This window comes from Electrona antarctica (genome assembly GCF_951216825.1).
Source record: "Electrona antarctica genome assembly, chromosome: 24".
NCBI lineage: Eukaryota > Metazoa > Chordata > Actinopteri > Myctophiformes > Myctophidae > Electrona > Electrona antarctica.
The window spans coordinates 14,566,038-14,592,963 of NC_136803.1; the positions used below are offsets into that span (position 1 = coordinate 14,566,038).

The 26,926-nt window shown below is 43.7% G+C and overlaps 1 protein-coding gene across 2 annotated transcripts in view; it reads left to right on the forward strand.

The window, feature by feature from the left end:
• Positions 1-19,729, forward strand: part of rcan1b (regulator of calcineurin 1b) — a 35,021-nt gene extending 15,292 nt beyond the window's left edge. Inside the window, exons 1-4 of one of the 2 annotated variants that reach the window (XM_079494973.1) lie at positions 5,353-5,729; positions 13,126-13,299; positions 15,605-15,764; positions 16,585-19,729. In XM_079494973.1, coding sequence (XP_079351099.1) covers positions 5,643-5,729; positions 13,126-13,299; positions 15,605-15,764; positions 16,585-16,775 — 612 coding nt within the window. In that variant the 5' untranslated portion in view covers positions 5,353-5,642 and the 3' untranslated portion in view covers positions 16,776-19,729. Of the gene's footprint in view, positions 1-5,352; positions 5,730-13,125; positions 13,300-15,604; positions 15,765-16,584 lie in introns of those variants that run through there. The other variant, XM_079494972.1, reaches the window with a different exon arrangement.
• The last annotated feature ends 7,197 nt before the right edge of the window (positions 19,730-26,926 follow it).

Sequence of the window (26,926 nt, forward strand, 5' to 3'; positions counted from 1 at the left end):
GGTGTGAATGCAATCGCATTAAATATAGGGGATGAATGTGCCATAATTGTGAGTTGGTATTTGGCACACGATGAGGAAGGAGAAGGCATTATTACGCAGCGACGCATAAAGATGTCCCATGGACAAGCTAATGAAGAGCTAGAAGCCCTAATTGCAATATGGCCAGACGATCATATATCAAATATGCTGAAGGACAATGCAGTGTACAGGATATATAGTGAGAGAATGGAGGCGATTGGGTTCCATCGCACATTTGCACAATTTTGCATGCGCTCGCAGTACAGACCTGGATCGGGAATCGTGACGGGCGGCTCCGCTGATCTGGAGTCAGATAAAAGTGTTTGTGTAGACAGTAGGCTACTCCTATTAACCTACCAGGTTTATTTATGTAGGCTTATGTAGGCTAGCCCCTACTTTTCAAAACAGGTTGGTGAAGTTGTAGCGATCCGTTATTGCGACACGCACGCGTGCGCGCACGCACGCACGCACACACACACGCACACACACACACTCACACTCACACACACAGTTTGTACGTCCAGTCCCTGACACACTGCATCCACGTTTCCCTCAATTTAGGTCCTAACTATTACTCAATTTTAACACCATAGAACACATTGATAAAGTCCACTGCTGTGGTTGACACGGGCAGTATGAATGCAAACGCAGCAAATAAAAAATGCAAGAATGATGTAACTCCACTCCCCAATCACAGCGAGTCTACCAAAGTAGAGGTGAGAATGCGAATGCTTAGTCGACGAAAGCAAGCAACACTGGATTAGACCACGCACACGCCAACACTCCTCCAAAATAGGGGAGGGGGAAAGTTCAACCATAGAAAAAAAGTTCATCAACGATAATTTGGCTCAATTTTCAGTGACCCACAGCAAACAAACGCGCAACTAGGACGCAGGGCCTTTCTCGGCCCCACCTCTCTCCCTGTGTTTTAGGATCCAAGATGGCCGCAGCACCAGGAGGGGGTGGGGCAAAGGTGAGCGGGTGGAGTCGACATATGACCTTACTGGGCTGCATTCAAGACACTTGCCTTGTGTCTGACACCTGACTTGTGTCTGAACACAGCTTTGATGGATGTGTTCTGCCCCCCTCCCCCCCATCAAACAAAATGTTTGGTCAAACAATATGGGCTTCCATTGGAAATGCATTGGAGCGGCCATTAAACACAGACACAAGACAAACGCAAGACAGGTGTCTTGAATTTGTGAACGCAGCCCAGTAAGGCCACCCCCTCCTGGTGCTGCGGCCATCTTGGAACCTAAAACACAGGGAGAGAGGTGGGGCCGAGAAAGGCCCTTATTGCTTTGACCTCTGCCTGGCCTATTGCAAAATATGTAGAGTATGCTCTAAATGCTGCAAAACATAATGCAATCTAAAGTTAGCTCCTACAGTAGGTAACCTACAAGTTAATGGCCGGTGTTGAGGTACTGATCGACTGACACAAGTTTATCATTCATGGGAGTTGTGTTGGTATTATATCCGCAGGCGAACAGGCGCACACAGTTCAGTTTCTTTTATTTTGGGACTCTATTAAAAAAATACATTTGTTTGTTGCTTGTTTGGTTGGTGCACTGGTATGATCGGTACGCCTGGCTGAAACCCATCCGTGGTGCAAAAACTAAGATCGATTAACACAATCAGACCTAGCGCTTTGTCATTGATATAAAAAAAAAAAAATCTGATTTATTTTTTATTTTTTGGGGGGGTTGGCCTCTCCTTCTGCACCATACTCCTTGCTGTTTGCGCATGCGCGCTGCCGTTCACTTCCTTGTTTACGGCTCAGAAATAATGGCTCGTCTCTCCTAATCTAGGGAGCTCTCCATGGTTTTGACCAGATGGGCATACTTGGTCTTCATTTCTGACTTCAACATGCCTCTCGTTTAGAATAATGGGTGTATTATTTATGACGATGCATATACCAAAGGTCCTTTTATTCTTACTTATTACTAATATTCTTACTAATATTCTTGGCCAAGAGATTTAATTGTACAGTGCATTAGTAACTCCATTTTACTAAGACTAGAGCAGTGGTTCCCAAAGTGGGGTCTGGGGACCCCCAGGGGTCCTTGAGGGAGTTCCAGGGGGTCCCCAGCTAAATGACAGTTTGCAATCTAATGGACCCTTATGGGTCTGTACTGTACAAATGGAACCAAATGGAACTGTTAGTTCTGGTCCATAAACTAACAGTGATTTTCCAATATAAATTGGGGGTCCCAGAGATCGAAATGTCATTAAATGGGGGCCCGTAGACTAATGCATGTCAAACTGGGGGTCCTTGAAATTGAGAATCTCTGCTAGAGCCGCAAAGGTCTTCTCTTATCCCAGGCATATGCTTTCAAATGGGTGGTCCGTGGTCTGAAAAAGTGTGGGAACCACTGGACTAGAGGGCATAAGTGGTAAAAGTTTTAATATCGCAGATATTACTGGTACCTGCACTGAGTCATACCGGTACCTGCACTGAGTCATACCGGTACCTGCACTGAGTCATACCGGTACCTGCACCGAGTCATACCGGTACCTGCACTGAGTCATACCGGTACCTGCACCGAGTCATACCGGTACCTGCACTGAGTCATACCGGTACCTGCACTGAGTCATACCGGTACCTGCACTGAGTCATACCGGTACCTGCACCGAGTCATACCGGTACCTGCACTGAGTCATACCGGTACCTGCACCGAGTCATACCGGTACCTGCACCGAGTCATACCGGTACCTGCACCGAGTCATACCGGTACCTGCACCGAGTCATACCGGTACCTGCACCGAGTCATACCGGTACCTGCACCGAGTCATACCGGTACCTGCACCGAGTCATACCGGTACCTGCACCGAGTCATACCGGTACCTGCACCGAGTCATACCGGTACCTGCACCGAGCCCCAAAATGGGTTAAAGTGTTTAAAAGCATGTGCTTTCAACGCCGCCACCTCTCACGTTGACCTGCATGGATGCATTTTCCCTGCTTACCCACCATGACCTGTCATTTGAGCGTCGAGTATTATGTGTTCCGCTTGACCGCCAAGCATGCCGTAACGCTGCGCTCTCCTCCTCGGGAAAACCACAGCCTTCCTTCCTTCTGCACACATGACGACAGACAGAGAGGCTTTGCAAACGCTTGCATGTAGACAGACAGGGAAAGAGATGGTAGTTTCTGTCGGTGAAATTATATATTTTTTTTGTTTCGTAAACTAAAGGTGCAGATTGTGACATAGCTTCCATATTTATATTTAAGTTTATACTTTTCATGTACTAATAATATTAATAGTGGAAATGTCCAATCTACAAGCTGCTATTTCCTAAATGTTTATGCAAAACAATATTGCAATCTCAAATAATGGCGATTAGGTGATTTAATTAGGCCATTTAATAATTGGTACAGGCCTAATTACAGTCTAAATATTTCAAATTATTTAACATTACATTTTTTTTTTTTTTCTCTTTTTTTAAAGAGCAAAAATAAATTGCATGATCTACAAGCTCTCAACATCAGTCACAGATGCATTGTGAGCTCATACAATACAGACCTGCATGTTTTCCGTAGTACCCAGGCAGGGCCTGAGTGGTCCGACGTCCCACTGTGCAAGCCTTTGTTGTCTGCACACCTGTCCTATATGCACGCACGCGCGCGCGCACACACACACACACACACACGCACAGAGTCTAGTCTTGAAGGGGAGTTGGGGGTGGCCGTCGGGTGTTTTTTTCCAACTGTAAGGCTTAAAGCGTGCGAGCGCACAGTCACACACACACACACACACACACACACACATTGTTCCCCCACACCCTTCTCTCAGCTATTAATACCTCATAAAAGGCTGTTATCACAGTACATACTTTCCATGCGTCCTAGCCTACCCTCTCTGACTCCGTCGGGTCCCTCTCCACCCTACATTGTTTTATGACCCAGAGCTCTCTGTCGACCCCTCCTCTCCTTTTAGTCCGTCTCTTTAATTTTCCCTTTTACAGCTCTCTCTCTCTCTTTCCGAGACTATTTCCGTTTCCCCTGGTGTGCATGCGTGCGTGTTTTTGTCCTCCCGTTTTTGTGTCGATATTTGTGTGCACGAGTGACGTGCGTCCAGCCGCCCGAGACTAGGGTCAAGTGTGCCGCTCGATAAGCCTTTCTTTGCGAGTTTGCGCGCGTGTGTGTGCGTGCGTGCATGCGTTGTGTGTGTCTGCTTGCGTGCACGCATGCCTGTGTACTTGGGTCAAGTCAAGGGCAATGGCGGGTTTGTTGTCACATTATTTCCACTCAAAAAACAGAGATGGTCTTTTCTTGGTCTTCAAGGAGAGAGAGAGAGAGAGAGAGAGGGTCTTAGTCACAGCTCCAGAGAGAGAGAGAGAGAGGGTCTTAGTCACAGCTCCAGAGAGAGAGAGAGGGTCTTTGTCACAGCTCCAGAGAGAGAGAGAGAGAGGGTCTTTGTCACAGCTCCAGAGAGAGAGAGAGAGAGGGTCTTTGTCACAGCTCCAGAGAGAGAGAGAGAGAGGGTCTTTGTCACAGCTCCAAAGAGAGAGAGAGAGAGAGAGAAAGGTATTCACATGTCAGTTTGCTGAGCAGCAATGTCACTATTTTCCAGTCGCGTTCTCTCGGTCTCATTCTGTCTGTCACTCACATTGTCTCGTCTCTCTCTCTCTCTCTCTCTCTCTCTCTCTCTCTCTCTCTGTCTCTGTCTCTCTCTCTCTCTGATTAGTCAGCATTGGTGCAAGGGAGTGATAGCACAGACACACACACACACAGAAGGAGAGGAGGAGGGATGGACCGTCTGACGGCAGAGATAGAAAAAAAAAAAGTAACTCTCCGCCTCCTTCTGGAGCGATTGGCCGGGAGTGAATGAACAAGTGAATGGGCAGAGGGGAGGGGAGGGGGGAGGGCAGGGGAGGTGTGCGTCACTCAGTGCCTGGCTGCTGCCTAGCACTTATAAGCAGCCGTGGAGGAGCAGAAAGCGAGACACAGCAGGAACAAGAGAGAGAGAGAGAGAGAGGGCTAGATTACGCAGTCCTGTCTCGTATAACACACACACAGGGAAATTCGATGCATTTTTAGAGCAGAGTGCTCTGAGAAATAAAACGGCCACGCGTGCGTGAAGGAGTGGTGGACAGACGGTAGCCCAGGGGGAACACTGTTGTGTGTGTGGAATTCTTCAGTCTACGCTCTTTGAGTTGAGAGTCGGCCCTCTCGGGTAAACTGGTTTCGCTTTCAAGTTGAGCTCAGACTTGCTCGCTTAGACCCAGCTTGTTGGCGTTTGGTTTGCATGACACGCGAGAGAAAGACTGACAAAACGGAGATAAAATAAAAGAGAAACTGCAGGAAAAGCGTTGCGAGAAACCCGGACGCCAAGAAGACTCCAGTAAAAACAGAAAGCGGGGAAGTGACTTCGTCCTGGAAGCAAACGCCTGGTCGTGGGGTTTAATAAAACCTATTTCCTGTTTGGGAGCGGCTAGTACTTCCGGGTCAACCCGTCACCCTGGGGAAGGCAAAGCCCCCCCGAGCCCCCCGACATCCCTCCTCCCCTTCCTCGCCGCCGTCGCCGCTGAGCTCCGTCTCCGCCCCCTGCCGCCCTTTGACCTCTTGCGCCCTCCGGTGGAAGAGGCTCTGCCTGCCCTGGTTGTTGCCCGCCGTCGCCACCATGCACATCAAGACCACCAAGTGCAACCGCTTCTGCCTGGTCGCCTCGGTCACCAACCAGGAAGTGTTTGACCGCCCCGATGCACGGGTAAGAGAGAGAGAGAGAACATACGAACAATCTGGTGTCAGTGAGGTAGAGTTACTGGCCGGCTCCATATATGCATATCTAGTATGTCAAACCATGTATGGCTATCCAGGGTTTGATGAGGTCAGTGTCGTGATCTTCATATATATATCCAGGTGATGAATGATAGCCATCTCCATATATGGAGATCCATGTGTTGTACCATCTCTGTTCATTTGCAAGTGTGACTCGCGTTGCGGCAACCACACTGGTTAACATGAGACTATCACAATATGGCCATATATTGACTTTCCCATATATGGGCTTAACATTGATAACATCAGGGATCTCCATATATGGGCATAACAGGGATTGTATTAGGGCATCGTCTGTGAATGCCCATATATTTTTTCCCCTCTTTTAATTGACGTTTTCAGGCCTGAAACAACGGAGCTTCTTAATACGGCACAGTTGAGAAGCACGAGTTAAACTATTAATCTCACGAGGCGTGATGAACTGACAACCATATATGGAGGTGTGACCGACCGACTGACAGACGGGTTTTGCAGGTTTTCATAGTAATCTGTGAACTACAGTCGCAATAAACACTATAGGATGCCAGATCAATAATGACCTGGCATCTGTCTGCATAACATACTACCTAAATTATACCCAGGATTGGGATCCTTTAGGATTTTAACGATTCCTGTTCCTTAACGATTACCTCTTAACGGTCCCATTCCTGAACGGTTCCCTTTAATGATTTTTTTTTATGTATTTTTTTTTTGAGTGGTGCAAACCACTCCAACAACCAGCTTTGTTTGTATCCGTGTTTGTGTGTACCTGTACGTGGGGCCCAAAAGAATGAGCATGGTTACTATGGTCAATGACATTACGTCAGACCACAGCTGATCAGGCTATATAAGACCTTGCACCACTCAGTTCACACGGGTGTGTTTTTTTAAATATATGTTACATTTTGGCCTTCATTATAATATTTTAGAAACAAATCCAATCATACATATTATGAAGTACAGTATCTCTGGGTTGCTTGATGGCGTTCTAAAGGGACCCTTATAGTTCTGCCAGGTGGTCCTTGAAATGAGAAGTTTGAGAACCCCTGGTATTCTAATTGCATAGCAGAAGTGAAGTCCACAGAGCCAGCTCTGACTGTGATGAAATCGGTTCTGGAAACAGTTCCAAAATGTGATGGAACCGATTCCAGTTCCTCAATGTTGGATCCCGTTCCTCCGGATTCCGGATCCCAACGCTGATTTATACCACAGCTCGTTCAGACCCTGCGCTATGATTGGCTTGCATGCTAATGACACTGGCACTCATGCCTACACGTGCATGACTGCAGCCATATCTCTGTGTGTGTGTGTGTGTGTGTGTGTGTGTGTGTGTGTGTGTGTGTGTGTGTGTGTGTGTGTGTGTGTGTGTGTGTGTGTGTGTGTGTGTGTGTGTGTGTGTGTGTGTGTGTGTGTGTGTGTGTGTGTGTGTGTGTGTGTGTGTGTGTGTGTGTGTGTGTGTGTGTGTGTGTGTGTGTGTTCATTGCTTAAGCATAACTCTGTGGGAGTGAACTGGGAACCTCGTGGTTGCCATCCGGCCGGCTCTACCGGCCACTCTACCCCGGAGCCACTGCCGCCCCAGTATAACTTCCCTGGTTTGATTCCAGCTGTCCTTCATCCTTCTATGGTCTCTAGCACTCACTCACACACACACCACTCACTCACTCACACACACACACACACACACACACACACACACACACCGGTATAGGAAAACGATGTCTATACAGTAAATATGATGAATGATGTAATGTGACATCATGGGCCAGTGGTGTCACATTGTGTGAATGGAGGTGGAGAACCCAGGAAGGTGTTTTATATAAGGACGTTGCTGACATTGTGTGTCGTCATTGCGTGTGACATTGGTGTTTTATATAAGAACCGTCGCTGACGTTTCTTCCTTGAAACCAGCCACTAGCAGGGTTTCCTTTGACCTTTCCCCATGGCGTGTGTGTGTTGGTAGACCTTTACAATGGAAACGGGGAGGGACGTAGAGATGGGAGATAGTTTTTAAGGTTAAATGGTAAATGGTGCATTTATATAATAGCGCCTTTTATCCAAGGCGCTTTACATAGATTGTGCATTACATTCACCCATTCACACACCGATTGCGGTGGAAGCCATGCAAGGTACCAACCAGCACATCGGGAGCAATTTGGGGTTCAGTGTCTTGCCCAAGGACACTTCGACATGTAGACAGGAGGAGCTGGGATTCGAACCGCCGACCCATGGATCATTGGATGACCTGCTCTACCTCCTTAGCCACAGTCGCCCCATTCTGAACGGGAACCCCTTTTGATGTTTTAAGCATTATTACTTTAGCTATTGAAAAATAGCAGATCTACAAGCTCATAGCGCGGCACTCGGTGCCGCGCTATGAGCTTGTAGGTCTGCTATTTTAGAGAAATCGTGAAAATTTGGCAAAAATCTTTGAATATAAATTCTTTCAGAGCCAAAGTTTTTAACTCAAATCTTTGCTTCTGGGGGGGACCCCCCAGATGGAACAACATATTTTCAGATGGGGGTCGGCGGCCAATTACATATAATCTTGGGGATCCTTGACATGAAAATGTTTGAGAACTACTGACATACATAGAAACATGATTTAGAAGACATTTGTAGAATCGTCCTCCGGTCGAAATGGGTTAAGGTGGTTAAGTGTGTTTTATACATGATGGAACCGATGAAAAGTATTAACAAGAGCTTGTGACTGACTAAGCTGCTACATTGAAAACACAGGTTATTATTATTTTTCCATTTCCTGAAAAGTAACGTTTTTGACCCGACCGACAACCACAATTGTACATGTTCAAACAAACTGGCAGAGAGAGAGATCAGGATCAGATGAACAATGAAATGGATTGTGAGAGCTTTGGCTGCTTGAAGAATGGCTCAGTTGTTGTGGAGAAATCATGTGGGTCCGTCTGGTTCCATTTGTAACAACATATAAATAATTGGTTTCAAATCCCCAAAGTTTTGTTTGGAACTGCAACCAAAAAATACTTCGGGATTGCATCGGGTGATCGGAAAGCGGGGCCGATCACGTCATTTTCAAATGATCGGAATCGGATCGGTAGCCAAAAAACGTTATCGGGACATCCCTAGTATCTCCAAAATGTCATTATATCGTGATATTGTCTGTGATTTTGGATATTGTACTATTGTGATATGGCATAAACGTGTTCTATAAAATATAAATATTGAATCGGGAAAAATCGGTATCGGCAGATGCTCAAAATCAAATGATCGAAATCGGATCGGGAGCAAAATAGCGTGATCGGGACATCCCTAATTATAATTGATTTCTTTATTGTGCAAAAAAGCCTACAGCTCGTTAGTATGATGAGGTGTGTTTGATTGGACGTCCAGTGTGTGTCAGGGGGATGCATACAGTACGATACAAAAGATAAATATTGATATCGATACAGAAGGCCTATGTATACATTCCAGTGATGGCTTTAGTCAACCCATTTAGACCTGAGAACTGATTCTACAAGTGTCGTCTAAATCATGACCGTTTTCTCCTCCAGTTTTTTTAAATAAATATTTTCACGATTTTTCAAAAATAGCAGACCTACAAGCTCGTATGAGCTTGTAGATCTGCTATTTTTCAATAGCTAAATTACAACATAATGTTTAAAACACCAAAAGGGGTTCCCGCCCCAAAATGTGTCAAGTGTTTCTATGTCAGTGGTGCTCAACCTTTTTCATGTCAAGGACCCCCAGAATTATCTGTATTTGGCCGCGGACTCCCATCTCAAAATGTAGTTCCAGGGTCCCCCCCAGAAGCAAATATTTGTGTTAAAAACGTTCACTGTGAAAGAATATATATTCAAAGATTTGCACACATTTTCACGATATGCTATTCACAAAAAAATAGCAGATCTACAAGCTCATAGCACGGCACCGAGTGCTGCGCCACAAGCTTGTAGATCTTCTATTTTTCAACAGGTGAAGTTTAAAATAATGGTTAAAAGCTATAAGGCGACACCGCATGCGGCCTCAGGTCTAAATTATGCTGTGTTCACACGCAAAGCTACACAGTGTATATTTGTAGCTGTTGTAGCTTCTGCAGCAGCTACAAGCAGCTACAAGCGGCGGATTTGCTTCGTAGCTTCACGTCTTCTGGCTTCTATTGACAACGAATGGTAGACTGCCCGTGTGAACGCGACATGAGGTATCTGTGAGCGTCTCTTCTGTCATGTGCGCGTCCTTAAGCGCACCAGCCCGTGCGTTACACGAGAGCGAGACCAATCACGTGTTGCCATGGCGATCATCTAAAAGCGTTAGAAACGAGGCTAGACTCTGTTTCATTTTGAACCACATGAACCCCAAGCATGCCTTCTGTCTCTCTCCGGGCACGTCATAGCAGGTGTGTGTGTGTGTGTGTGTGTGTGTGTGTGTGTGTGTGTGTGTGTGTGTGTGTGTGTGTGTGTGTGTGTGTGTGTGTGTGTGTGTGTGTGTGTGTGTGTGTGTGTGTGTGTGTGTGTGTGTGTGTGTGTGTGTGTGTGTGTGTGTGTGTGTGTGTGTGTGTGTGTGTGTGTGTGTGTGTGTGTGTGTGTGTGTGTGTGTGTGTGTGTGTGTGTGTGTGTGTGTGTGTGTGCGCTATTTTAAAACCGTGGATGTGCGTGTGTTTAAATAGCCTGCCGTTTAGAAGTGTTAGTGTTTGGAAGCGTTTTTGTGTGCATGCGTGCTCTCAGCCAAAACACGTACACACAAGGTCGCTTCTCTGCTTGATTTGTCACTCTTAATTAGCTTGTTCCAATAATAGTTTGTCATCTCCAGTTGGGCACCGATCTCATCGGCTTTGACGCAAGCAGCATACGCACACACACGTGCCACGCACGCACACAGACATTGGCGTTATGATACTTGCGAGGACATCAATATTTTGGGATGATGATTTTATGGATGATATTTTTATCCAACCCATTTATAGAGCACAACAACAGTGTTGAACCAAAGTGATGTACACTCGTTAACAAAGAATACTGTAATACCAAGAGAAAAATAACAAAGATACGCACTAAACTGAACAACATATAGACACATTTCCCCCTTAGTGTAACAGTATTCATATTTTAAACCCGTGGTTTTCAACCTTTTTCATATCAAGGCCCATTATTCTTTTCAGCATTTGAGCCACGGACCACCATTTGATGACATTTAGACTTGCTGGCCCAAAACTGACACATTTTCTTATCGTTGGATAGGGTTTTGTCCACAATTCCATTCTCCAATTATGTAGACTTCTTGTAAATTAAGTAATGCAGTTGTTTAACAATGACAACTCTTGAGAGCGTAAAATGAAACGGGTCCATTTTGTTTCGGCTAATGGGGGTCCATTTGGTCACCAACTCTCCATTTAGCTGGGGACCACCTTTAACCCCCTCAAGGACCACTGGTTGGAACTTGAAAACCACTGTTTTAAACCATAACCGCAAAGCCGAAAATAACCGATCTTCAAGCTCACAGCGCGTCGCAGCGCAGGATGTGCATCACAGCGCAGGATGCGCTGTGAGCTTGTAGATCTTCTATTTTCGGTGCAAGATGATCCGGTCTGGCCTGGGCCATGGCTCAGTGGTCCAGGCACCTTGGCTGGTAATCCAGTCTGGCAGTGTGCCGCGGGTTCGACTCCCGATCCCGACGGCCTTTACTGCATGTCTTCCCCCCATCTCTCTCCCCATTTCCTGTCAGCCTACTGTCTGTCCCTCCATGAAATAAATAAAATAAAGGCGAAAGCCACAAAATAAAAACATAAAAAAAAAAAAAAATGATCCGGTCTGTTTCTCAACTCATACTGTACTTGTGGGGACATTTGGTCCCCGCTAGTATAGTAATACAAGTAGCACGCGCACACACACACACACACACACACACACACACACACACACACACACACAGGCTGCAGACTCCCTTGACAAGAAAAGAGGGACAGATATAGTCTGTGTTAATGGAGGCGATGTTTTTTTTCTTCTTCGATTTGATTTTATTCGTAGCTTATGCGGCGCTCATAGTATTATTCAGAGCAGAGCTTGGTATTTATAGACGGAGATATGACACAGAAACATGAAATGGGGCCAAGTGGTCCACTTTACAGTTAAACTGATACCTATATAATGTTATATAAGCAATGCATATGATATAGTATAGTGCAAGCTGTGTTAGTATTTTAATGGAGACTATTCTGTTGATTTCTTTTTTGAACCTGAAGCCGATTTATAAAGAATTGCTTCTAAATCCTAACAGTTTTCTGAAAAACTGTCAGTGGTGCTCAACCTTTTTCATGTCAAGGAATGAAGAATTATCTGTACTTGGCCGCGGACCCCCATCTTAAAATATGTTGTGTCAGGGACCCCCCAGAAGCAAAGATTTGAGTTAAAAACGTTCGCTCTGAAAGAATATATATTCAAAGATTTGTGCCACATTTTCAAGATTTTTCAAAAACAGCAGATCTACAAGCTCGTAGCACGGCACTCAGAGCCGCACTATGAGCGTGTAGATCTGCTATTTTTCAATAGATAAAGCATAACATAATGCTTAAAATACCAAAAGGGGTTCGCTCGAGAATCACTGGCAAGAATCACTGGCAAGAACTACGCTCGGAATGTGACATATCTCCAGCATCAGTTAAAGCTGCACTACGTAACTTTCCTCTTCTACCCTGATTTGAACCTGGTTTCCTGCACAAGTGTTGAGTGTTTTACCATTGAGCTAATAGAGCCGGCCTGCTTGCTCAGGGGATAAATTGAATCTTGACCATCGGGTCGAAATGTGTGTCAGATCCTGTGTCTAGGTGAGACATGACCTTCTTTTTTCTTTTTTTGGTATTCAGACAGCCAGCTAAAACGCTCCCAAACAAAATGTAGTCTCTGTGACACATCTAGGGGCAACAGTCTGCATTCAAAGATTTTCCTAGAACCTTTGTCATTGGTCGATTTGCCTGTCTACTTCCTGATTGGTTAGTCACTTCTGCAGGATTTTTTCGACCAAAACTTCTAGGAAAAGCTTCTAGGAAAATATTTTAATGCAGATTGTGGCCCCTGAATACCCACAAAAAAAAGGTCATTATATTGCTTATAGCTAGTCACAGAATATTTATCTCCACTACGATTGCACCCAGTTGCAAGTGTAAAAACTAAAAACATACTCTACCATACAGATTGGACAAAATAAAAATGGATTCATTAAAAAAAGTTACATAGTGCCACTATTGGTGTCCTATTGTTTTTATGTATCTCATTAATTCATCTCTCCCTCTTTCCCCTTTTCTTTCTCTCTCCCTTGCTCTCTTCCCTCTCCCCTCCACCCCCCCCACTCTCTCTCATTCTCTCTCTCTGTCTGTTCAGGGGAGTTTCGAGTCTCTGTTCCGCTCCTTCGACCCGGAGGTGCAGTTCCAGTACTTCAAGTCGTTCCGTCGCGTGCGAATCAGTTTCAGCGATGCCCTGGCGGCGGCCGAGGCCAGACTGAGGCTGCACAAGAGCGACTTCAACGGCAAGGAGATGAGACTCTACTTCGCGCAGGTACAACTTTCACACTAATAGTGTTGACTCAATTACAATCTAGGCATTCAGCAGATGCTCTTAATCCGGAGCGATTTAACCCATCGATTCTAATAAAAATGACGTCTAAATCAGTTTTCTGAAAAACCTATGTTTCTATGTCAGTGTTGCTCAACCTTTTTCATGTCAAGGACCCCCAGAAGTATCTGCATTTGGCCACGGACCCCCATCTGAAAATATGTTGTTCCACGGACCTCCTCCCAGAAGCAAAGATTTACTTAAAAACGCTCAACACGCTCAACACGCACAACATTTTCACGATTTTTCAAAAATAGCAGATCTACAAGCTCGTATGAGCTTGTAGATCTGCTATTTTTCAATAGCTAAAGTACATATGCTTAAAACACCAAAAGGGGTTCCCGCCCAAAATGGGTTAATCCAGAGCGACTGAAAACAGAGAGATGTGTTTTGGTGAGCGGTGAGTTGTAGCGGTGGTCACCTTATCACCTAAAACGGAGTATGAATAGGCCTTTACAGTAAGCAAGAACAACACATGGTAACACAGCAAATGCATAGAAATAGTCATAAAGGATCATAAGTAAGCTAAAAGAACCTAACATCCGTTTAACAGTAAAATATCTGTACAATGAAACTAATTAAACTATAAGTAAACACTATAGAATGTCTACATACTCTTATTATATACTCCTTATATACTCCTTATATACTCCTGGTACTAATACTAGCGAAAGAAGCACACACATCCGCTCTAAAGGTCCAGGTGCAGGACAGAAGTCAGAATTGAACAAAAGTGCACACTCGATCACGCCCCAGATTTGTACCATTCATTTTCCACCATATGGTGACTACTACCAATAGTACTGACACCAATATTATTAACCACTTTTCAAGTGGTCATTATAGCCGGACATTTTCCCCAAAAAAAATCTAATTCCTGGAAATATTTCAACAATCCAGTCCAGAAAAGGTTTGGAATTTTAAGAGGCCTGAAAAAATGATTTGGATATGCATTGTTTTTGGCTATTGATTTAGTTATATAAAAATAATCTAAATATTTGTATCCAATAACATTTCTTGAAATATGTAACGGGCTGCGTGATTGCAGCCCAATGTGTACCAGATGTGACAAAAATAACAGATCTACAAGCTCACAACGTGCTGCAGCGTGTGATCCTATGCCCTGGGATAGGTGGTGTAGCAAACATTTTGGCACCGGATTTGGATTGGAATTATACCATTCTATATGCTATGCTGTATTGTTGCTACACTGCCTGTCTTTGAGCATTGCACATGAGAGTAAGAGACACATTATTGTGCTGAATGATTGTTATATGTCTGGAAATTGGGTTAAATGTTTGGTAAAAGAAATGTGTGCGAACCCTGGCCTTTAGCACCCTCTGGTGGACAAATTGTCCACACATACAACAGCTGCAACACAATAGTTCTGTTCTAATTAAAACGAATTCAAACTACTTTGTACTAATTTTGATAATACTAATACCACTACCAGTGGTGGAAGGTGACTAAGTACATAATTTAACTGTACTTAGAATTTGGAGGTATTTGTATTTTACTTGAGTAATTCCAATTTCCAATACTTTTACTTCTACTCCACTACATCTCAGAGGCAAATATTGTACTTTTACATTACATTACTACATTTATTTGAAAACTGGTTACTTTGATTATCATTACAAAACATACATTAAACACCCCAGCCCTATGTACATTTCGACCATTTGAAAATAACCCATCTACAAGCTCACAATGCGTCGCTTGTAGATCTGCTATTTTTCAGGAATTGTGAAAATGTGACGCAAATCTTTTGAATATATATTTTTTCAGAGCAAACTTTTCTTTAACTCAAATCTTTGCTTCTATTATCAGATGGGGGTCGGCGTCCAATTACATACATTTTTGGGGGTCCTTGACATGAAAATGCATTTGTAGAATTGTCCTCAGATCTAAATGGGTTAACCCATTTTGGGCGGGAACCCCTTTTGGTGTTAGCATTATGTTATGCTTTAGCTATTGAAAAATAGAAGATCTACAAGCTCATAGCGCGCCACCAAGTGGCGCGCTACGAGCTTGTAGATCTGCTATTTTTGAAAAATCGAAGAACGACTGACATATTAACATAGCTTTTTCAGAAAACTGTCGGGATGTAGAAGACATTTTTAGAATCTGATCTCAGGTCAAAATGGGTTAAGTAAAACAATTGGGTATTTTTCCACTACTGGTGATGATGATGATGATGATGATACTAGTACTACTGCTGAAACGTTGCTGCCGTTGTTCCGGTCAGTCCGTCCACATAGGCAGTCCCCATCTGGAGCCTCCCAAGCCCGACAAACAGTTCCTGATCTCGCCCCCCGCCTCCCCCCCGGTGGGCTGGTCTCAGTCCGCGGACGCCATGCCCGTCATCAACTATGACCTGCTGTGTGCCATCTCTAAGCTGGGACCAGGTAACGCCACACACATTTGCGCGTGCACGCACACACACACACACACACACACACACACACACACACACACAATGGACATTTTGATGCTGCACCTGTAATGTTACTAGTTAGGTTAAAGGTAGGGTAAGTGATTTTCTTTGGTTAAAATAAGTAGCTCTATTCTGATAGTACTCATTGAGTATAGAGTCTCCATAGAGAGCTTAAACAGAAAAATGCATTTTCAGGTCAGGAATACCAATCCAGTTTATCCAATCAGGATAGATAACTCTTGCAACCCACCTGGAAATGCATTTTCTGTTTATCAAAGAGTTGGAGAGATGGGGAGATCCCTGTTACTGAATAACAATGATTACTATCATCAGAAAATAGTGCTTTAGCCTTTTAATTATAATAATAATAATAATTAAAAAAAAGTTTTGTTTTAACCAAAATGTATCAATTACTTTACCTTTCCGCTAAACATGTCCAAATTGTGGATCTCAGACTTCATGTGGCTTATCCACATATCACATTTCTGACGTTCTACTAGCCTGGTAGATCAGGCATGGTCAGCCGGATCTGACACCCGTTGACTACCAAATTATAGTTAGGAGCCATTGGGGCTTCAGTGCCTTGCTCAAGGACAACAACACTTCCACACAAACTCAAAGGGGAGAGCCAGGGCTTGAACCGGCCGTGAACCTTCCAATTCCCAAAGAAGCCGCACCAAACCGTGTTCGGCGGACAAGTTTAAGAACCGTCTGTGTTTTAATTACATTTCCTTAAAAACGGCATCATGTGTGTGATTCCGTGTCTTGTCTGTGCTCCCCCCCCCCCCCAGGCGAGAAGTACGAGCTGCACACGGCCACACCCACCACGCCCAGCGTGGTCGTGCACGTGTGTGATGACGAGCATGCCGGCGACAGCTCGGGCCCGGACGACAGCGACCAGGAGAACTCGCCCCGCCCGCCGCGTCCCAAAATCATCCAGACGCGCCGGCCCGACTTCGACACCCCAAACGTCACGCAGTGAGAGACGAGAGAGAGAGAAGAGAGGGGACGGGATGTCTGCCCCGCTCGCTCGCACTCGTTTAAAACAAAGAAGATTTTTATCAACGGTTCGGTCTCTCCACAGCGAGATAACAAGCTTTGGACCTAATCGATGGAAGGACGTTTTTTGGGGGGACTTGTTAAAAGCACTACCCCCCCTCCCCCACTCCTCCCCACGCCGGTCAAACACTTGGAGAGGGGGAGGCTGTGTCGTCGTCTCATAGACGTGCATTTCATAGCAGGAGAAGAGATAGAAAACGCGTGGGTGGGGGGAGGGGGGAGGGCGTAACATCTGATTATGGCATAGTCACGTTTGCGTTCTCTTTCCACCCCTCGCATCTACAGTTTGTGGACTCGGATGGACGAAAAGAAAAGTGAGTGAATGAAAAGCAAAAGCAGAAAGTGGTTGGTTGAATAGCTGATTTCTTTTTTTAACATTACTTTTTCTGGTCTAACTTACTTTTTCTGGTCTTGCTAGGGTGCTATATTTATATCTGTGGGTTATGGAAGGTAGAAAATGCAGAGATTTGTCAGCATTACGGAGGAGGGGGGGTTCCTCCGGATTGTAAACATATTGGTTCCAAACCCGCCTTTATCATGTATGAAGATCACTCTTCTTGTCACACTGGGGTCTTTTCACATCTGTGACCAGAACTACAGTAACAGTACTTTGTTTCAGAGCCATTTCCTGTGTGGGCACGTAGCATCACTTCCCGTTTGTCCTGTTTCCCTTCGGGGTGCAGAATGTAGAGGATTCCTTTTTTTCTTCCTGCTGTCCTTGTGCTTTGATTTGATGTCACAGCAAACCCCCTGGTGTGTCTAGTGGAGTCTAGCAGCCATTCTGACTTTAATTGATAGCTTGCATTCTTTGGAGAGTCAAACCTCCCATTCATTTTTGACCACCAACCTGCCGGTTTAAATGACTCCAGGTGGTTGCAAAGAAAGAGTTGAAACATTGTCTAAAAAGTGTCATTTTCCACTGCTAGCGTTATACCCACAAGAGTGTATAATATTGTTTCCTAGCAGTGGCTTGATGTATCCTCTCTGTCAGTCTATTTTGATTGCAGTGAAACTATTCTACCTAGGTTTATTACAACAATATTAGCACTATACAAGAGTTGTTTTAGTTTTTTGGTGTAAATTTAGCTAATTCATAATATATGTAAATATATATTTTTCCCCCATTTATCTGAGCTGTGGTAGCGTTTCTGCTGCAGTGTCCTTAATCAGTACAAACAGAAATGCTCCATCTATTAGAAGAATTCTGCCACTGTTTCCATTCTTGAATGTACTGTAGGATTTAACTCATAACCACAGTTTCAGTTAAACAGGGCTAATGTTTTAGTTTTATGACCGCGTTTCAGGCTACTCACGACAAAGTATTCAAAGCAGATTGTAGAAGCTATGACTGAGAAAAGTCAAATCATTCTTGGGTTGAGAGGTAAAAATAGCTAAATAAATAAAACCCACACATTGTTGCAAGGTGAGACCTAATTCACAATTCGGGTGTTGGCCTGAAATATTTCACAAGCCTAATGTAAAAGCTGATTTATACTTTTTTTGTACGTGGGTGTCACGCACAGAAAATAGCTAATCTACGAGAAAAGGCAGAATATACTGAAAATGGCAGATTTACAAGCTCACAACAGCAACACATTGGGGCGAGAGCTCGTAAATATGCCAATTTTCGTTGTGCGACACCTGCACGCAACAGAGTACAACTACGGCTTAATACTGTAACTATTCGGTAGTTGTATGTATGTATATTGTATTTATACAAGATGTTTGTATCACAGACCACTGTGTTTAAGGGAAACCAGTACTATCACTGTGCATAGAGAGGTACGTACTGTATGCGTGTTTGCCCGTGCGAGCGAATGCCCCTGCTAGTGCCCCTGCCCTGCTAGTGCCCCTGCCAGTACTTCACCCTCCACAGCCACTGAGAATAAGCACCCATGCAGTGGGACTGCCTCCGTGCTTCATTCACATCAGGATGTCAGTAGATTGTCTTAGCGCCACTGTGACATACAGTACATTATCGTTACGGAGTCTCTGTATGTGTAGCAGCATTGTCGTGTTGCGAACTTGCGACTAATGTTTGTGTTGCTGCCTCGGCATGTCGCTGGCCCAAGCACACAGTCCCGTCACTCACAGGACTGCGCATGTGTGTGTGTGTGTGTGCGTGTGTGTGTGTGTGTGTGTGTGTGTGTGTGTGTGTGTGTGTGTGTGTGTGTGTGTGTGTGTGTGTGTGAAAGAGAAACACGACTGACTTCATGTTGAATCCATGAAGGAAAACTGTTGTCAAAGGGGTTCATCTGGTCCGTTTTATTTCTAGGAGCGAACACGTCTTTTTGTGAGCACCGTTCACACAAGCTATGATCTGTGTCCAGGGATGAAACTTTCAGAATTGTCATTTATGTGTTACGCCACCCTCCACCCCCCAGAACCTGCGGCGTCCTCACTGCCTAGCAAACCAGGACATGTTGCATGCTCTCTCTGTCTCTCCTTCCCTCTCCTGTGGCCAGTATTGTCTTGTCATCTCTGCTATGGAAAACTATGACACCCGCCACTTGACACCTCACCCGATCACGACCTACATTAAGAGCTCTGAGATGCTCGAGAAAAGAAAAATATTATTTTCACGGTTGTTTGCTCTAAGAGGCGGAGTGTTGTTTTCTTTACCCGAGCGGGATGGGGTCGGTGGTCCCTGGGGCTGTTTGTCGACCCCTCTTGTCCTCAGAGCCAGAGGGTCTGTGTCATAGCAGCACTGTGAAAAGGCGTGCGCTCACCTATCCACCACTACACGACTGGAGGTTGGCATTATATGCTTTAGAAAACTTTAGCTGTTTTTGTTTTTTACTCCCGTTATTTGAAGTTCATATATCTGGAACTAATAACCATGAATTTGTCATTAAATAAACTTGACTTGACCATCAACGGATGTGTTTATTTTATTTCTTGGAAAATGCAATGAAGGCGATGCCCCTCCTAGGCCCTTCCCCTGGTGCAGCTATAGCTGAACAGAATGTCCACGTATAAGTGTAGGCTTTAAGTGGGTAGTCAACAAAGTGCAAATAAACGACTTCAAATTCAACACACACGTTCCACACCCCCACAGGGAAGTGCAGTGGCCGGTGTCGAGTCATCTGACCCACAGTTGTCCAGAACCGCCACAAAAAGCCTCTGCCCAGGCTCCATATAGGTAGCTGGCCTGTTCTGACATCACGACACTCGGATACGGAAATCTCCATATATGGGCGTAGAAGTCTGGGAGCAGAACTATATCGTGTGCGGACATTCCACTTTCTTCTTCATTCAGTAATTTTTTGGGGCCAGCACCGTATTCTGAAACTGGGATGTGCATATCGTTTTCCTTCTTTACATAGAAGTGACACGGACAGATGGGTGGAGTACTCTGACACGGGTACTGTTCTGGCAGCTTTTGATATTACTATTAGTAAGTAAACAACATCAGGAAGAAGCAGGACTCAACCATCAGGATTCGAACTCCATTCTTTTATTGTATATGTCATCACACCGGAGAGAGACTAGTGTCTCCCTCCAGAGCTTCCCCCAGCACTCCCCACACACATGTCCCACACATATTTTATACTTTCAGCAGTGTACAGAGTTTCAGGAGTAACAAGAGATGGTCATTCCTTAAATGGACTCTATTCTATAGTTAACTCACACAGTTTGAAATAGGTTTACATGAGTCGGCAGCGGTGGCCGAACGGATTGCGGAGCGGTCTTGATACCGGAAGGACGCCAGTTCGAATCGGCGGTCCGACACGTTAAAATTACCACTGCTGAAGTGCCCTTGAGCAAGGCATTGAACCACTACCATGAAATGTTCTATGAGCAGGGCCTGGCTGGAAACAAGTTCTTGAGCTTAGCCCAGATACCCTGGGTAAATATAGTAACTTTGCTTTGCTTTAACTTTCTAATGAGTTTGTCAGTGAAGAACAGGTGGTAATTAGAGTGTTAAGTATCATCTACTAGTAGGCTACATTCAATTAATCAATACCATAGTGTTTATATGCATTTTTGCCACCACAGTGTATTGCATAGCCCATAGCTGGGTGGGGGAGGATCTCCAACTTCCATCGTTACTCTACAGCCGGGCACAAGTCTAGTATAGCTAAAATCTAAAATGCCACAGCCCTTTCCCGGTCTGTGCTGTCACTTTTTATTTATTTTATCAAAGGTGGGAGTATATTTTGTTCAGATTTATATGCTCCTTTTAATTGTATCTATTATATTCTATATTTATTTTTAAAGTGCATTGTTGTATTGACTCTGTATTGACAAACCAAACCAGGCATCTGTTGCTGCAGAACTGCCTTGCAGGCAGTGTTTTCCCACTGGAGGGCACCAAAGACCACTCCTGTGAATGGGGCCTAGTCTGTTTAGAGGCAATCTGAGAACCCATCGTCAAAAAATAAAGGAAAAACAGCGCCCTCTTTGACTTGAAGGGGTCAACAGTCTGTCTCGAGAGACTAGTTTGAGGTGGTTGCTTTCCATCAACTTTAAAATCCTGTTTTTAGTCCATGGGCCAGACCAGAAGTGAGGGACATTTTGGTGGCAAAATCTCTTTGCTACCATTTTGTTTGTTGTGTCCATATAAGTACTTTGAGACATGATAGCATTTTCAAAAGAGTAGCTTTAATACTTTTTTGGGACAATCATTGTTTCCCCATTAACTCTATATGCAGAATAGGATTTTGTGCAGTTTACTGTAGGTGGTATATGTAACAATTATGTTTGATTCACACTTATAATTACACACACACACACACACACACACACACACACACACACACACACACACACACATGCAATGACATAAGAGTATGTTATAAAAAGAAGCAAAGAACAAGAATAGTGCACATGGAAACAGTCCTATTTCCCAACCAGAACGGTTCATGTGCAGAGTCAGCGCAGCTGGTTGAGACTTGAGAGGATGAGCAGCAGGCCATGCTACTACAATAAAATCCTGGAGGACACACACACACACACACACACACACACACACACACACACACTTCACTCTACCATCTCAGCAGCTGTCATGGATTATTCTAGAAAAGGAGACTCCACTGGCAGGACATGGGGACATAACATTCCCCTGTTAGTCGTCTGTGAGCTTCTGGAGTGTTCTCTGCAGAGTGTAGTGTGTTTTTAAATAGCCTGTGTCTCAGGGTGAAGACTGAATTACATTGAGTTTTGTTTGGTGTAAGAATCTCTGCTCTCCACTATAGAGGGTATGCGCATGCATAAAGTGAGTTGAACATCGAGTGGCAAAGTGAGATTAATGTAATTTAATGCAATCAGATATGACTTTTCTGTTTGGATGGGCCAGAAAGTAGTTTTTGCCACTCAGTAGGCGTTCCCACATAACATCCGGCTCGGGTAGATGATGTCACGCGCATACCCTCTATTGTGGAGCTGCTTGCCTGCTTCCCTGCATTTTTCCCTCTGTATGACATGTTTTATTCAAAGAACAGTTAGGCGATTTTTCATTCTGTGAATCTATAGTTGGTGTCTTTGAAGGCTGATAAGTGCAACTAAGCTACCACTTGGGAACTGCTATCATGTTGAAATATTATCTAGGGCGGGATATAGACCTTTTCAAAAAAACATGATAGCATTTGTCCCTCACTAGTGAAAATCCTGGTCTGAGCCCATGGACTGTCATATTGGTGTAAAACACACTCACACTCACACATGTTTTTATTCTAGGCCTACTAATTAAAACAGAGCGAGAATAAAATATTACAGGCTCATAAGTCATGATGATTTATAAGCCTGTAATATGAAAATATTTGATCAATCATAACTATGGTTATGACTCATAACCATAGTTATGATCTATCAAATATTTTCATATCAAGGACCACCAGATTGATATTGTATTAGACTGGCCAACGACACGTCAGATTCTGAACACATGTTGTACCAGGGATCCTACAAGACCTGGTTTGACGGAGAGGTATCCAGCTTTGGTTTTCTTTTTAACAGTTTATCAGGGGAGAGCGCGAACGCAGTCCCCCACTACCACAAATTATGCAGTCGAGATTCCCACATTTGAGGAATTCGTAAGTATATCAGCTCGACCGGAGTGCAATGGCCAAGCCTCAACCTAGGTGAACCACCTTCATGATCATGGTGTCTCCCCTGCCAGGTAAGTATGAGTTGTACACGCCAGTCTGGAGAAAGCCATTCACAGACGTAGCAGTCGCATTGACGGTTAGTTGGTTACTACAACATAACTGCTACTAAGATTTTAATTTAAATAGTCGACATCGTTGTAACATAACAGTTGGATGACGTTTGGAAGAAATATGCTACATTTTGAATTTGACTAGTATAGGTTTTTTTGTATTAGAATCCTGCACCCATCATGCATTGCATGCACGTATTAGCATATCAGCCAGCCCCTCCCTCAAATTAGTTTCAAATAATTTACTGACCCCGGAAAACAAGGGACATCCCCCAACAGCATTCAAACCAGCCACCAGACAGTGAATGAAGGTTTTAATTTAAATGGTTCAGTGACAAATTAATAAAGACTACTAGTAGTAAATATAAATAAATAAACAGCGAGAGTAGTTCGTAGCCTCTGTGAACTGTTAGGTCCCGCCTCCTTTCAAAGCATGTTCACATGATTCTTTCCTAGCCTTGGTCAGTGTAGTGTATCTATCAGCTGCTGCTCTGCTACAGAACCATAGAAAGAACGTCCTTACATCGCAAAATTCGCAACCATGATGAACTATATGGTAAATAATGGCTGGATTCTATATGGATTGACTGTTGAAAGCATGCATGTTTATTTTATTTAAGTATTACATTAGTTACTTTTACTTCTAGCCTTCTAGGTCTTGTCTCACTGCAGTGCATATACTATACACTTCTCTGGCTCTGCTCTATGAATAACGACTCAGGTCCGTCTGAAGTTGGCACAGTGACTTGAAGGCCTCTCTACGCAGATAGAATTAAGATAATTTACTTATTTATAATCAAACCAATGTTACGTTTTTGCTGCTAAATGTAACATTTGAACAGATCTCTCACCTGTTGTCACTTGTCAGACTGTTTTCATTCTTAGTGATTTTATAATGCACAGCATAATCATGGTGTTCTGAAAGAACATTTTCATGTCTGTCAAGTGTCAAGGACCCAGAAATTAAGTAAATATTTAAGGCTGCCGACCCCCATTTGAAAATATTTGCCAGGGACCCCCATAAAATAAGTTTTTTTTTAGTTATACCCTAGATTAGATTTCATTCAGAGAGAGAGAGAGAGAGAGAGAGAGAGAGAGAGAGAGAAATAGTATGGTTATTCTTATACCTTCTCTTATTGTCTCCACCAGGCCGAAGGCATGGGGAGAGAGTATGTTTTGCACTCCGTCCGTGTGTCCGTCCTTCCGTCCGTCCTTCCGTCCGTCTGTGAACAGCTAATCTCCGGCACCGTTAACCCGGTCGATGCCAAACTTTGCACACACACTCCCTGGATGCCAACGATGAACCTCTGCCCCACATTTTCCAGAACGGCCTGTTATAGCGCCACCATGAGGCAGCTTTTCACATTTTCTACCTAAAACTACACCGATCTGCGTGAAACGTTGCATGCACACTCCCTAGAGGCCAAGGACAAACCTTTTACCTGCCTTTTCCGCATCTGCCTTTTATAGCGCCACCAGGAGGCCGACTTTTGTAAAACACATTTTTTGATATTACTCCTCCAGATTCTGTCCAAAAATCTCACAAATCGTTACACAGTATCTCTATGGTCATGTGCTCAAGTCGGATCTGTCTGATATTTCATATTCCATCCTAATTGCCTATAATTGGCTTTCACAGTTTGCAAGATTGCCCCGTTTTGAACAATAGCCTCAAATCATGAACGCAGCATGCAATTTACGTGAAATCTTTCTCACATTTTCTTACTAGGCTGAGGAATATATCCCACCCTTTTCACATTGGCCTGTTATAGCGCCACCAACAGGTTGATTTTTGCAAAACACATTTTTGGAACAAAATGCCTCAAATCGGTACACATGATCTCTGTAGTCATGTGATCAAGACGAGTCTGTTGGATTTCTCAGATTGTACACTGATTGGCTAAGATTGCCTTCCAAAGTTTTCAGGAGTGGCCCGTTTTGTACAAAATGCTGCACATGTCCTGCTCATCCAGAATTCTATCCTCAGAGATGCTATGAGTGATCTGGCTCTGCATTTCCTCAACAAAATGAAGGAAAAAAAAATTCTCCTAAACATTTTGCCAAACATCACACACACTCCTATCCTCCTGGTGGAGACCTGTGCCCGGAAGGGCACTTTTTCTAGTTGGGTTTAATTTTTCGCAGCTGAAATAGTTAAACTTCTTTAACTATTTTCTGGGGACCCCCTACCCTCCAAGGACCCCTGACTGTCCCCCACACCGATAACTACTAATCTATAGATTTAAGACTACCAATGCCACTCGATTCAACTGTCATGACTATTTGTATCAAACCAATTCTTATTGGTGAAATTGAATGCTGCAAAGGTTACGTCTGGGTTTCTTAATGGAGATTTAAGAGGAAGAGAGGAACAATAATATATAGAATACACAGCAGCAAATAGCGAGGACTGTATACATGTCGTACACAATACAAAATGCAACTTATCAGAGATATAATTGTTTGAAGTATGCTACATTTTGAATTTGACTAGTATAGGTTTTTTTGTATTAGAATCCTGCACGCATCATGCATTGCATCCACGTATTAGCATATCAGCCAGCCCCTCCCTCAAATTAGTTTCAAATCATTTACTGACCCCGGAAAACAAGGGACATCCCCCAACAGCATTCAAACCAGCCACCAGACAGTGAATGAAGGTTTTAATTTAAATGGTTCAGTGACAAATTAATAAAGACTACTAGTAGTAAATATAAATAAATAAACAGCGAGAGTAGTTCGTAGCCTCTGTGAACGCGCACCGCTATTGGTCCATTCTGTTAGGTCCCGCCTCCTTTCAAAGCATGTTCACATGATTCTTTCCTAGCCTTGGTCAGTGTAGTGTATCTATCAGCTGCTGCTCTGCTACAGAACCATAGAAAGAACGTCCTTACATCGCAAAATTCGCAACCATGATGAACTATAAGGTAAATAATGGCTGGATTCTATATGTATTGACTGTTGAAAGCATGCATGTTTATTTTATTTAAGTATTACATTAGTTACTTTTACTTCTAGGTCTTGTCTCACTGCAGTGCATGCTAAGGTTGTAGCATATACTACACTTCTCTGGCTCTGCTCTCTATGAATAACCACTCAGGTCCGTCTGAAGTTGGCACAGTGACTTGAAGGCCTCTACGCAGATAGAATTCAGATAATTTACTTATTTATAATCAAACCAATGTTACGTTTTTGCTGCTAAATGTAACATTTGAACAGATCTCTCACCTGTCAGACTGTTTTCATTCTTAGTGATGTTATAATGCACAGCATAATCATGGTGTTCTGAAAGAACATTTTCACGTCTGTCAAGTGTCAAGGACCCAGAAATTAAGTAAATATTTAAGGCTGCCGACCCCCATTTGAAAATATTTGCCAGGGACCCCCATAAGATTTTTTTTAGTTATACCCTAGATTAGATTTCATTCAGAGAGAGAGAGAGAGAAAAATAGTATGGTTATTCTTATACCTTCTCTTATTGGGTTAAATTTTTCGCAGCTGAAATAGTTAAACTTCTTTAACTATTTTCTGGGGACCCCCTACCCTCCAAGGACCCCTGACTGTCCCCCACACCGATAACTACTAATCTATAGATTTAAGACTACCAATGCCACTCGATTCAACTGTCATGACTATTTGTATCAAACCAATTCTTATTGGTGAAAGTGAATGCTGCAAAGGTTACGTCTGGGTTTCTTAATGGAGATTTAAGAGGAAGAGAGGAACAATAATATATAGAATACACAGCAGCAAATAGCGAGGACTGTATACATGTCGTACACAATACAAAATGCAACTTATCAGAGATATAATTGTTTGGGGTCTTTAGTGGGTAGATTAAAAGTACAATGTGAGTGACATGACCCCCCCATGACACACACACACTTCACTCTACCATCCCAGCAGCTGTC